The following is a 12,849-nucleotide window of genomic DNA, read 5'->3' as shown; positions in this document are numbered from 1 at the left end:
ATGTGGACAGTGGATATAAAAAGAAAATCAACAAGAGGGAAAATTCAAGTGACGAAACATATGGGAAAATGTTTCTTCTTGTTAGAAAACAAAAGATTCAATGAAAGTAGGGAGATGCTATTTTTTTCCTTATTACTTTGGCCAAACTATTAAAAAAGCAAAACAGTTGTGCTCAATAGAACTGAGCTAAAGTGAGATAAGCATGATGCATGTTTTCCTTGTATGTTGATGGGGCTCCCAAAGTGGGTAGCTTTCTGGAAATCAGTTTCTCAGCCTGGTTAAAAAGCCTTAAATACATTTTTACCCTTAGGAGGACCCCCAGAGCTTAGGAGTTTGGGTCCCACATAGCAACATAGTGAGATCTCATCTTAAAAAAAAAAAAAAGAAAAAGAAAAAGTGAATATGCTGTTTTTTCTAGTAATTTGGCCTCTGGAGCCTGAAAAGCTATTCCTGAAAAATATTCTTTTTTGTGATACTGGGGATAAAAGCCAGAGGTGCTCTACCACTGAGCTATACCCCCAGCCCTTTTTATTTTTTTCTTCTGAGACAGGGTCTCACTAAGTTGCTGAGGCTGGCCTTGAACTTGCCATCCTCCTGCCTCAGCCTCCTGAGTAGCTGGGATTACAGGCATGCATCGCCACACCTGACTATGTGACAAAATATTATGTAGATATTAAAAACCTTGTTTAATTACCAGTAGCAATTTTACCTGGGGGTGGAGGTAAGGCAAAACTTTTTTTTTTCCATTTCCACTTTCTATTTTTCTGGACGATTTACCTTACAATAAGCATGTGCTATTTTTTAAAAAATATTTATTTATTTTTTTAGTTGTAGTTGAGCACAATACCTTTATTTATTTATTTTTATGTGGTGCTGAGGATCGAATCCAGGGCCTGGCATGTGCTAGGCAAGCGCTCTACCCCTGAGCCACAACTCCAGCCCAGCATGTGCTATTTTTATAATAAAGAGAAATATCACATTTTAGAATGTTTTTAATTTTATGGAAAAATCATCATATTATGGTGGATGCCCAAAAAGTAGATGATGATGTGTAACTATGTAATGTGCTGCTTCATTTGTACATTATGCACATAGATGATGCAGTAAGTACTGAGTTCAGTCCCTGGCACATACTAAGTGTGGAATATACATACACATTGATATTATATTAATGCATGCATCCTAAGTGTAAAATATAACTTGAGAATTTATTTAGATATTGGAGTTAGGGATAATTTCTGCATCATTTTCTTTTGTACTTTCCCACAATTTCTACATAAATCATATACTATCTTTATTTCATTAAACTTCATTTTAAATTATAATTATAAAACCAGATTCTTGGATAAAGAAAATGTAGTATACACAATGGAATATTAGTCAGCCATAAAGAAAAATGAAATTATGGCATTTGCTGGTAAATGGTTGAAACTGGAGACTCTCATGCTAAGTGAAATAAGCCAATCCCCCCAAACCAAAGGCCGAATGTGCTCTCTGATATACAGATGCTGACTCACAATAAGGGGTGGAATGTGAAATATTCAAATTCCCATCCCTTTCATTTTAGGTATGTCTTACAGCTATTTCTGTGCAGTTTCCCTGAGCATTCCCTTTAACATGAGCCAGAGAAACAACTCTGGTGTGAACCTATAGCAGCATAGCTTCAGTACCAGAAAACGCTGTTCTTGTACATCTCTAGCCATCCCCCTCAGTTACTGGTGTCACAATGTAACGTGTGTGCATCATGAATAGGACTATGTGGAGAAATAACGATGAGACTTTAAGCCTCCTTCTGGTCCCTGCAGGCGTTAACACTGTGCTTTACGGTGTCTTAGGGAACAGCATTTTGTTGCAGTATCACCGTGTGAGTGAGGCGAGACCATCCTTTTGACACCAGTCATTCCAAGTCAGAAGAAAAGGAATTGAATCCCTTGAGTGTCGATCATGTTGTGGTCTTTCAAAGCAAAACATTATCACGGATTTTGAGGCTGAAAATGAAAAGAACATGAAGTTCCGTACAAATATTAATTCCTAAACAAGTAAATATCAGTCTCCATAACCCACTAAAGTAAAAAAAAAAAAAAAAAAAAGTATGGAGTCCTTATCTGTAAATGGAAGAGGCCCAAAAGGGAGATGACCCCTGGGAGTTATGGCCACGCATGACTGGGCGATGACTTCCTATGAAGTCACAAGGAGCCATTGGGAGTAAGTTTCAAAGTGCAGGGATATAAGACAGTGGCCACGTGTGGGATTTTTTTTTTTTTTTAAACAGAGAGAGAGAGAGAGACAGAGAGAATTTTTTAATATTTATTTTTTAGTTTTCAGTGGACACAACATCTTTATTTTTTTTAATTTGTATGTGGTGCTGAGGATCGAACCCAGCACCCCGTGCATGCCAGGTGAGCGTGCTAATGCTTGAGCCACATCCCCAGCCCAACATGGGTTTTTGTCCATAAGTACAGAAAGCTCTTGGTGGTGACCTGTTGGATGCCCAGATAGTTAGCGCATTTGGTGGTTGGTGGTTGTTGGTGGTGGTCTTTGGGTGTTGGTTCTTTGGTTTGATTTGTTGTTTTGTCGTGTGTGTTGTGGTGGTCTGTTATGTTTTTCCTAGCTAGCATCCTAGGCGGTGTTCCTGTGAGGACGTACAACCAGAGTAGTGAGACTAGCGTAGGGTGACAGGGGCCAGCTCCTGCAAGAAGGCAGTCTTGAGGGACCAGTATGAGGTCCTGAGGAACACTGGACATGGCGGGTTTGGCCAGATAAAACTAGCCTGCCATCACCCCATGGGTAGAGGCAGCAGTAAAAGTTCTGCTGAAGACAGTGCAGAACCTCCTTGTCCTCTCCGAACCGGATCTGATGAGGAACCTGGAGCATCCCAATGTAATTCAGTTATTTCAGGTTTTTGAGACCCACAGAAATATCTACATGGTGATGGAGTATGCAGGTGGGGGCCAGCTATCGGGCCACGTCCCACAGGGTGGCATGCAGGAGGAAGAGGCCCTCCGACTGTTCCAGCAGATAGTGTGTGCTGCAGGCTACAGCCGTGACGAGGGCGTTGTGCACCAAGACCTGAAGCCAGAGAACATCATGCTGGATGACAGAGGCCACATCAAACTTAACGACTTTGGCTTCAGCACCACAGTCATGCCTGCACGAGTTCTGGGCACTTTCTCCCACTTTGTCTCCCAAATTATCCTGAGGCAGCATATGAGGGGTCCCCAGTGGACATCTGGAGCCTGGATGTCATTCTGTATTCATGTTGACAGGGAGACGCCCAGTTATGGGACCCACGGCTAAGGGGATGCTGAAGCAGACAGTGCTCAGAACCTACCGCGTCCCTCCCCGTGTTTCTGTGGCAGCACAAACACTCACCCACCAAATACTGACCCTGGGCCCCAGGAAGCGGCCCACAGCAGACCTTTCAGCACCCATGGCTGATGCAGGGTGAGCAGTATTTACTCCATAATTACAGTGAGGCCCTCACAAACACCCGGACCCCAAAACACTGACAGTAATATTCCACATGGGTTATGATCTACTCAAGACCTGGGTGTCTCTGGCCAAGAGGAAGTTCAGTGCGGCCATGGCTCCTTACCTTACACTGGAGCACCAGGAAAGCCAGGGGGCAGCTGCACGTTCCAAGGGAAGCCTGTGCCTCCCAGGGTTAAGCCTCGCCCATGCCTGTTGGATCTTTCCAATTCCCCTGTCCTCCCAAAGAGGAGCCCCAGTGAGCCTGCCCTTCACCCCCTCCCCTTGCCCTGTGAGCCTCCGCTGCCTGAGAAGGCCCAACAATCAGGGCAGAAGTGCATCAGAAGGGCCGGCCAGCCAGCCTGCCATCCATTTCCACCACCTGCCTGCCAGGCTCCCCACACCTGATTTAGCCACCAGACTGACTCTGGGCAACCCCATGCCAATGGAAACTTCTGGAAGTGGGTGACTGGGAGGATTGCTACCTGTGTCCTGCAACTGTGCTATTGCGTGCCACGTGTCAGCAGTAAGGTGGCTCCAATGTAAGAGGGCAGAATCCTGCCAGATTCATAGAGTGTGGCTCCAACGAAAGAGAGAGGTGACCAGACTAAACCAGTGCACAGGCAGAGGACCTGGGCTCTGTGGATCCTGACACCTTGCATGGGCATCGTCATGTGGACCCTGAACAGCTAGCTGCAGGAGCAACATGGGCCAACTAACCTCTGCCTGGGTTTGAGCTGAGAGCAGTTCTACGTCCACCCAGACATCGGCAGTCTCCTCTGCCCCCACCTGCAGAAGACATCGGAGGCTGGTCTCCCTGGGACACTCCCCCTGCCCTGCTCCTCCATCCTTTCTCCCACTCTCCTGAGATATTTCTTAATAAAATTGTTTCAGACAAAAACAAACAAAAGACCAATAAGAGGTGGGAGGGAAGAACAGAAGTTCCCTGAATCAGACAAAGGAGAATGGAGGGAAGGGCGGGGATGGGAATAGGAAAGACTACAGTAGAGTGAATCGGACATAACTTTCCTACGCTCACATGTGAATGACTACACGACCAGTGAAACTCCTCATCAGCAGACTCTACTGTCATGTGTGACTGAAAAGAACAAATTAATTTAAAAAACAGATTTTTTCACAATAAATACAACAAAAAGGCTACAGTGTTAAAACTCGATTAACCATTCTTTCTCTCATTGATTTATTATTTTTTTGTACTAGGGATTGAACCCAGGGGCACTTTACTACTGAGCAAAATCTCAGTCCTATTTATTTATTTATTTACTTTGTTTACAGACAGGACCTTGCTAAATTGCTGAGGCTGGCTTTGAACTTGTGATCCTTCTGTCTCAGCCTCCCCAGATGCTGGGAATTATAGGCGTGCACCCTACACCCAGCTATAGCACGGCTTTCTACCAGGGCTTCCTGGTCACCCCATGGTCCAGCGAGCACAGAAGGCATTTAGGAGGGTAGAAGGGCATAAGAAGGACAACCTATTGCTAGACCTTGTAAGGTGATGGGGTGCAGGACCCCCTCCTGACTATGAGGCTCCTGCCCTTCTTGATGTCCCATAACCCCGCCCTTCTCAGCCCAACAGTGGGTTTGGCAATGAGGTGGCATTTCCTTGGAAGAACAAATGAGAAGACCATGTACTGAGAACACTGCTGGGGTAACTGCGTTCTGTTCTTTCAGCATTGGATTCATATGTGGTTTGTTTCTGAGGCAATCAGGATACACAGGGTTTTCTGAACCTCAATGCAGAAACCCCAGTGCACAAATAAAGAACTCCTTGGCAGGGAGGGGACAGCACAAGCAAGGGCCTGAGAGGAGCCTCATGCTGGGCTTACTGGCATACAGAGGGAATGCTAGGCTGTGGAAGGGAGCTTAAAGATGATAATCATAATGAATAATTACTGTTTATTGAGCACCTGCTGTGTTCCTTCTAATACCTCATTTAATTTCCCCATACCTGAGATAGGTAGCAGTATGCACATCAGTTTTACAGATGAGGAAACTGAGACTCGTAAAGGTAAGGTAAGTACTTGTCCAGCTACTTTGGTAAGCGGCAGATGTAAAATTCAAATCCAGGTTGTTCTGCCTCCCAAAGTAATGTCCAGAACTTACCTGATCTCTGGTTGTTTTAAAAAGGTGAATTTACTGAGTATTTACTGAATTCTAAGCCCTGGTTTATGTGGGTGTTTTTTTGTTTGTTTGGTTTTGGTTTTGGTGGTACTGAGTATGCTCTACTCATAGAACTACATTCCCAACCCTTTGTGTTTTAATTTTGAGACAAGGCCTGGCTAACTTGTCCAGAGTGACCTTGAACTTGCCATCCTCCTGCCTCAGCTTTCTGAGTTGCTGGGATTACAGGCATGCACCACAGCGCCCAGTTGGTTTGTGTGATTTTTTCCCATAGTATCTCATTTAGTCTTCAGGGTAGCCTTGGTGGGGCATATGGAATTATCACCATTTTACAAATGAGAAAACAGGCCCAGAGGCCTGTCCACCATCACACCAGACTAAACAAAGGCTTTCTAAAGGAAAGCACCTAATGAGAGGAATGAACCAGGGGCAATCCAGATCCCAGGATCAGAGCCCCAGAACCAGAAGGGACTGGGGAAATGGGGTGGGGCTGCCAGGCGGATTCTGTCTCTGCTCATGCAGGCAGCAGAGGTCAGTGGGTGACTGTGATTCTGGATAAGGATTTGCCCCAACCTCAATTTCCTCATCTGAAAATGGGCTCGCTGGTACCTCCCATATGGGGCTGTGATGGGGATTAAGAGGAGACGCACAGAAGGTGCCTAGAGTGATACCCGCTTCCCTTTCCCCATGGTCTCTGGCAGTGGTCAACACTCCTGAGGGGCCCTGTAAGTGCAGCCTGGACCACCCCGGCCCCAGCACCAGGGTGTGGCGACAGTATATAGAATGCGTGCCAGTGAGCTGCTCCCTGCCTATTTGAACTCGTGTATTTATCTTCTAGGGGCCTTCATCTAGAGGGCCAGGGCAGCTAGGGCAGGGGGATGCTGGACTGGACCATCTCCAGGCCCCGACTCCCGCCCTCCCTGGCCTGCGCAGCCTGCACTGGAGCTGGGCACACACTACTTGCAAAGGCTCTGGGGCCAAGGCAGTGCCTGATGCCCCAGGGACCATCCCAGAGGTCCTCTCAGGGACGCCCCTCAGCATGCTCTGGGTGACAGACCCAGCCTTTTTTCTCCCACAGCCCCTGGCAAAGGCCCTCCCACCCCAGCAGCAGACAGGAAAGTGACTCAGCCCCCACGGCCCCCTCCTCAGCCTCACACACCGCAGTCTTGCTTTGGAAAAAGGGTGGTTTTCATTTCTTTCCTCTTTTTTTCCCTTCGAGCTTGTTCTGCCCCTGGGCCGTCTCTCCCACAGGCCTCCGTGGTTTGGGCCAGAGGTCTTTAGACAGCTCTTTTCCATCGTGTCCTGGTGGAGGGTCCAGCCATCAGGGTGGGCTGTGTGGCCCTACTGTGTGTGGGGAAAGAATCGGGCCCCTGGAGGCCCCTGCTGGCCCCCTATTATATTGGCTTCTATTAAATTGAAACACATAGCACATCTATTACACAATAAACCACAGCTATTTCATGGATCAAATTAAGTTTTATTTGGGCAAATTACAACCTTTCCTACAGCCGAGCCTTTGTGAGGCCATTCCTTTTTAATAAAAGCAAGCATTTCTGGGCCTGGCTCTCCTGCACCAAAGCTCCGCGGAGGGTTGGGGGCTCCGGCCGGGGCTGGCATCAGCATGAAACTGTGTGTTCGTGAGTGTGGATGGGAATCCTGTGGGTCCTCCTGGGAGTGGATTTGGCCTCCTCCTCCCCCTGCCTCCATGGCCTGAAGTTGCCACAGCAGTCTGCAGAGGACTTCTTACCAAACAAAAAGACAGCAGTGGCAGCGGGAAAGCATTTCCCGGAATCTAGGAGGAAGCATGAGTCACTGGCCTGCTAAGTGAGCCCTGCGTGTCCACCTTGGCCTAGCCCAGGAGGCCTGCAGCACAGAGCCAGCCATGAGGGCTGCGCCAGGCTGGCCCGAGTAGACAAGCCTGCTGTCCAGGCTGACGCAGGCTCCAGGAATGCAAACAAAGCTGGGTGGAGGGGCCTTCCGAGGGCCAGGGCACCAGGCCAGCCAGGAGGCAGCGGGCCTGAAAGAGAGGCCTGCAGAGGGGTCTTGCGCTGGAACAAGGTCCTCCGGTGTCCTTGGAGCCCAGGCTGCTGATAAGTCTCCTAATTCCTGCCCTGACCTGGCCTAATACTGCAGTTCTGGTGTTCAGGTTCCTAATGAGTTGGTCCCTGTACCACCACCTGGGAACTTATCAGAAGTGCAGATTCTCCTTTTCCCACTCTAGACCTACTAAATGGGCCCTGTGGTAGGGCCCAACAGTTTGTGTTTTAATAAGCCCTATGGGCGATTCATCAATACTCAAGTTTGAGGATCACTGCATTTAATGATCTCTAAGTCAACTTCAAACCCACATTTGCTAGTTATGAATTCAACAAAATAAGATGGAAACTTAACTCATGTTTATACTGTGTTAGGTACTCAGCTGCCTACTTTACGTGCATGAACTTGGTCCTCAATCGGTTCTGCTAGTTCAGGTTCTGTGATCATTTCTCCTTTTCACAGGTGACACTAGTGCTACTCACATCTCTGGGACCTCAGGGGATGGGAGATGCTGGGACCAACTGGTAGAGTTACCTGTGTTAGCTAGCTAGCTTGTATGGCTGGCTGGCTTTTCCCTGGGTAGCTTTTCTTAAGATGTCCTTTAGAGACTGTCGTACAGCCTCTGAGGTGACTAGGTAGAAGAGAGTGCCCATTCAGAACTGGGGGATAAGAGGGTATCAGGCAGGTGAATGAAAGGAAAAGCAAGAGATGAGAAATGTGTCAGGCCTAAGAGAGATGCAGGGTCTGGCAGAGTCTGGTTTCTCCAAATGTACTTCCTGGGCCAGAAGCACCAATCATCGTTGGGAGACTCTTAGAAATGCAGAATCTTGGGCCTCACTCCAGGCTGAATCTGAATCTGCATGTTAACAAGATTCCTGGGGATTCGGTGTGCCTCTTCAAGTTCAAGAAATATGAGGTGGGATACAATGAAGATCCCTGAGCCACTTCCTGTCACAGGACTACAGGATGCAGGATCTTTGCGGCAGTTCCATCTTGCTCCTGCAGGGTAAACCCTGAAATTTGAGGGCACTGGAGGGAGACTTCAGTCCCTAAGTCCCACAGCAAAACTAACCCAGTGAGTGCATGTTTTCAGACAGCCAAATATCCTCTTCCCAGGTTTGAGGACTTTCACTTCCTTAAATGCTTTCCTATAATGTGGACTCTGGGTTGGCTTACCATCTGTGGTCCTAGTTTTAGAAATAAAAGGGGAAAGAAGGAAGGAAAGAAAGAGGTCTAAATCTTACAAAATATGTACAGGATCTAAGTGAGGAAAGGACAAATGATGACAGGTATCAAAGATTTATAGAGCCTTGCGCGCATGCCCAGAGCTGGACAGGGCCCCGCCCCGCCCCACCAGCCCCGCCCCACCCCCGGAAGTCCCTGCCCAGAGGTGGCTGCTACCGGCGCCATATTTTTCAGTAGAGTGCTCACCACTGGAAGCCAACTGTCGCAGTCAACCGTCTCGTCCCCCGGGTCAGGCACCACAGGGGGGGACGCGAAGGAAGCGTGAGTCTGGAGGAGGAGGCTGTAGTAGGAGGGTCATGGCATCCATTCTTCTGAGGAGCCCTGGCAGCTGGGCACCCGCCCGCTTCCCCATGCCCGTCGCCGCAGCGTGGGACGGTGGCCTGGGGGACGGTCCCACGTACCAACACCGTACCAACACCGTTGGGCTGGTCAGCCGCATGGATGCGCCATTTGGCTGCTGCGCTCGTGTCCACTCATTGTACCGCTCCTTCAGAGGCCATTGCTTCCACAGCTGGCCTCTGAGGCCCGAGCGCTTGCACACGGTGGCATCCGCCCCGCGTTTGGTTGTCATAGGACCTGGGGACCTTCCTGTGCGCTGCTGGCACTCGTCGTACCCCCTCAGCAGTAACTCCACAGTGACATCTCCCAAGTCCCTCAGGGACAAGAATAAGAAGCTAGAGGAAGGTAGCCCTGTGTCCAACACCACCGCGGAGCGGGCAGTGAAGCCTGGCCTCAAGCAGAGGATCCTAGACGGGCTGAAGCACGTTTACCACGGCTTCCGCCTGCTCTGGATCGACACCAAGATCGCTGTGCGCACGCTCTGGAAGATTCTCAAGGGCCAGACCCTGAGCCGCAGGGAGCATAAGCAGTTAGTTCGGGTCTGCGCTGACCTCTTCCGCCTTGTACCACTCCTTGCCTTTGTGGTAGTGCCATTCATGGAGTTTCTGCTACCCATTGCCCTCAAACTCTTTCCCAACATGTTGCCATCCACGTTTGAGACACAATCTATCAAGGAAGAGAAGCTGAAAAAGAAGCTGCGGGTCAAGCTGGAGCTGGCCAAGTTCCTACAGGACACTGCTGAGGAGATGGCCTCTAGGAACAAGGCAGCCACCGGGAGCACTGCCAAAGACTTCTCCCAGTTTTTCCAGAAGATCAGAGAAACTAATGAAAGACCTAGCAATGAGGAAATCGTGCGTTTTTCCAGGTTGTTTAAGGATGAGCTGACCCTGGGTAACCTGCCCCGGCAGCAGCTGATGGCTCTGTGTAAGCTGCTGGGACTCCAGGCCATTGGCACCAACAGCTTCCTACGCTTCCAGATTACCATGCAGCTGAGGTCCATAAAGGCTGATGACGAGCTGATTGCTAAAGAAGGGGTAGACAGCCTGAATGTCACGGAGTTGCAATCAGCCTGTCGGGAGAGAGGCATGCCTGTCCTGGGTGTCACAGAAGATCGGCTGAGGGACCAGCTGAAGCAGTGGCTGGACTTGCACCTGCACCAAAAGATCCCCACTTCACTACTTATATTATCTCAAGCTATGTATTTCCCAACCACCTTCTCTCCTACTGACCAGCTCACATCCACACTGCAGAAGCTTCCAGAGACTGTGGTGAAGGGAGCCCAGGTTCAAGTGGCCAATGTTAAAGGCAGTCAGGTGGACAACAAGATGAAGCTAGAGGCCACGCTGCAGGAGGAGGCAGCCATCCAACAGGAGCACTGGGAGAAGGAACTACAGATGCTGTCCCAAGCAGTGGTAGAAGACACCTCTGGGAGGCCAATGGCTGACCAGCAGCTGGAAGTGTCAGATAGGAGTCTGCCATCAGAGTCCCATCTCATTGCCCCTGTGGTTGAGGTGTTGAAGGAAGAGGAAATAACTAAGGAAGAAATCCACATACTCAGCAGTGCCTGTTCTCAACTGAAGGAGCAGAGGAAGTCCCTATCCAAGGAGAAAGAAGAGCTTGAACTGCTGAAGGAAGATGTCCAGGACCACAGTGAGGACTTACTAGAGATCAAGAAGGAACTTTTGAAGACTGGTGGAAAAAAACATGTGGAAGCACCTAAAGCCAGCCAGAGGGTAAAAAAGAGAGTCCAGCAGATGATTGGACAGATACACAGCTTGATCTTGCAGCTGGAGACAGACCAGAAGGCTGGCAAGCTAGAGCCAGCAAAGGGCTCACTCACAGGGACAGAAATTGTCAGTATCACTGAGCTCGCCAGTGCCCTGAAGCAAATCAAGCACATTCCAGAAACTAAGCTGATCCACTTGGCCTCAACATTTGATAAGAATAAGGATGGCAAGATCAACATTGACAAATTCATGAATATGGTTGAGCTGATAGACAAAGAAGACATTGACATCCCCACCAGCCAGGTGGCCACAGTTTTGGCAATGCTGGAAAAGGAGGAGATGATAAAGAAGGCCAAAGAAAGGGCTGAGAAGGAGGCTGCAGGAGTGAAGGCTTAGGGCTGTCCCAGCTCCCTGGCATGTTGGTGGTGCTGCTCATATCTGCTTCCATCACTGCACCAGCTGCTGTGCCGATGACCCCAGTGGTGATTGCTTTGAGGGATCCATAGTGGCAAATGTAATATTTTGCCTTGAATGAATCAGAAACTTCAATTAAAACACACATAAAAAGAAATTGGGAGATATTTCTTGTTCACAGATAGGAAGGAATAGTCCGCATGGTTAAGATGTCATTTCTTTTCAGATTGTTCTACAGTTTCAACATAACCCCAATTAAAACTCAGCAAGTTTCTTTGTGGATTTTGTCAGAATAGCCAATAAAATTACAAAAAAGAACAGTCAGAGGACTGATGCTACTCAACTTCAAATCTATCATAATGGAACAGTAATCCACATAGTGTGGTATTGGTGAAAGAAAAGACAAATAGATCAATGAACAGAAAAGGGGGGCTAGCACTAGACCTTTACAAATATCTTTTGACAGTTGTCTTAACAGATAAAAAAATAGTTTTTCAATAAACAGTGCTGGAACAACTGGAATATATATGCAACAAAAAAAAATCTAGACAGACTTTTACACCTTTAAAAAAATAGCTCACAATAGATTATAGACCTAAACATAAGACTATTAATGTTCTACAAGATAACTTAGAAGAAAATTGTGAAACTTTGGGTTTGGCAGTGAGTTTTCAGATACAACATAAGTATGATCCATAAAGGAGAAAGTGGATAAATTGGGCTCCATTAAAATTAAAAATCTGTTCCACAGAAGACACTGCTAAGAAAATGAAAAGCCAATCCACACCGGCTAAAACACATCTGTTAAAGGACTTGTACTCAAGTCTTCTTAAAACTCAACAATAAGCAAACAACCCAACTTTAAAAATGGGCACTTCTTGGGGTGTAGCTCAGTGGTAGAGCACTTGCCTACCATGTTAAAGGCCCTAGGTTTGATCCCCTGCACATAAGCACACACAAAAGCAAGATATCTGAATATGCACTTCACCAATGAAGATAATGCAGATGGCAACGTGCATATGAGAAGATGTTGGACATAATTTGTCACTAAGAAGCTGCTAATTAAAGCAATGAGACACCCTACACATCTAGTTAGAATGGCTAAAATCCAAATCACAAAATCCCAAATGCTATCAGAATAATAGGAACTCTCTTCATTGCTTACAGTGATGCAAAATGGTCCAGCCACTGGGGAAGACAGTTTGGCAGTTTGTTACAAAGCTAAACATACTCTTAGCATACAATCCAGCAATTATGCTCTTAGATGTTTACCCAGTTACGTTGAACACTGCTGTCCATACAAAAACTGACACATGTATCGAGTACCTTTGTCTATGATCACCAAAAAGTGGAATTATCAAGGTATCCTTCTGTAGGTAAAGGCATGAATTGTGGTACAGCCTTACAATGGAATATTATTCAACAGTAAGAAATGAACTATGAGACCACAAGCAGACATGGAGAAAGCTCAAATGCT

The 12,849-nt window shown here is 47.6% G+C and overlaps 1 protein-coding gene across 1 annotated transcript; it reads left to right on the top strand.

The window, feature by feature from the left end:
* Positions 1 to 9,076: 9,076 nt before the first annotated feature.
* On the top strand, positions 9,077 to 12,502 carry LOC101971549 (mitochondrial proton/calcium exchanger protein). The gene has a single exon (XM_040276229.2). It carries the CDS (start codon positions 9,189 to 9,191, stop codon positions 11,352 to 11,354), a length of 2,166 nt encoding a protein of 721 aa, XP_040132163.1. The 5' UTR covers positions 9,077 to 9,188; the 3' UTR covers positions 11,355 to 12,502.
* Positions 12,503 to 12,849: the final 347 nt, after the last annotated feature.

The sequence above is a fragment of the Ictidomys tridecemlineatus genome, chromosome 5 (genome assembly GCF_052094955.1).
Source record: "Ictidomys tridecemlineatus isolate mIctTri1 chromosome 5, mIctTri1.hap1, whole genome shotgun sequence".
NCBI classification, from domain to species: Eukaryota; Metazoa; Chordata; class Mammalia; order Rodentia; family Sciuridae; genus Ictidomys; species Ictidomys tridecemlineatus.
Note: the sequence above shows the minus strand (reverse complement) of the source record. Positions and strands in the feature narration are given on the sequence as shown.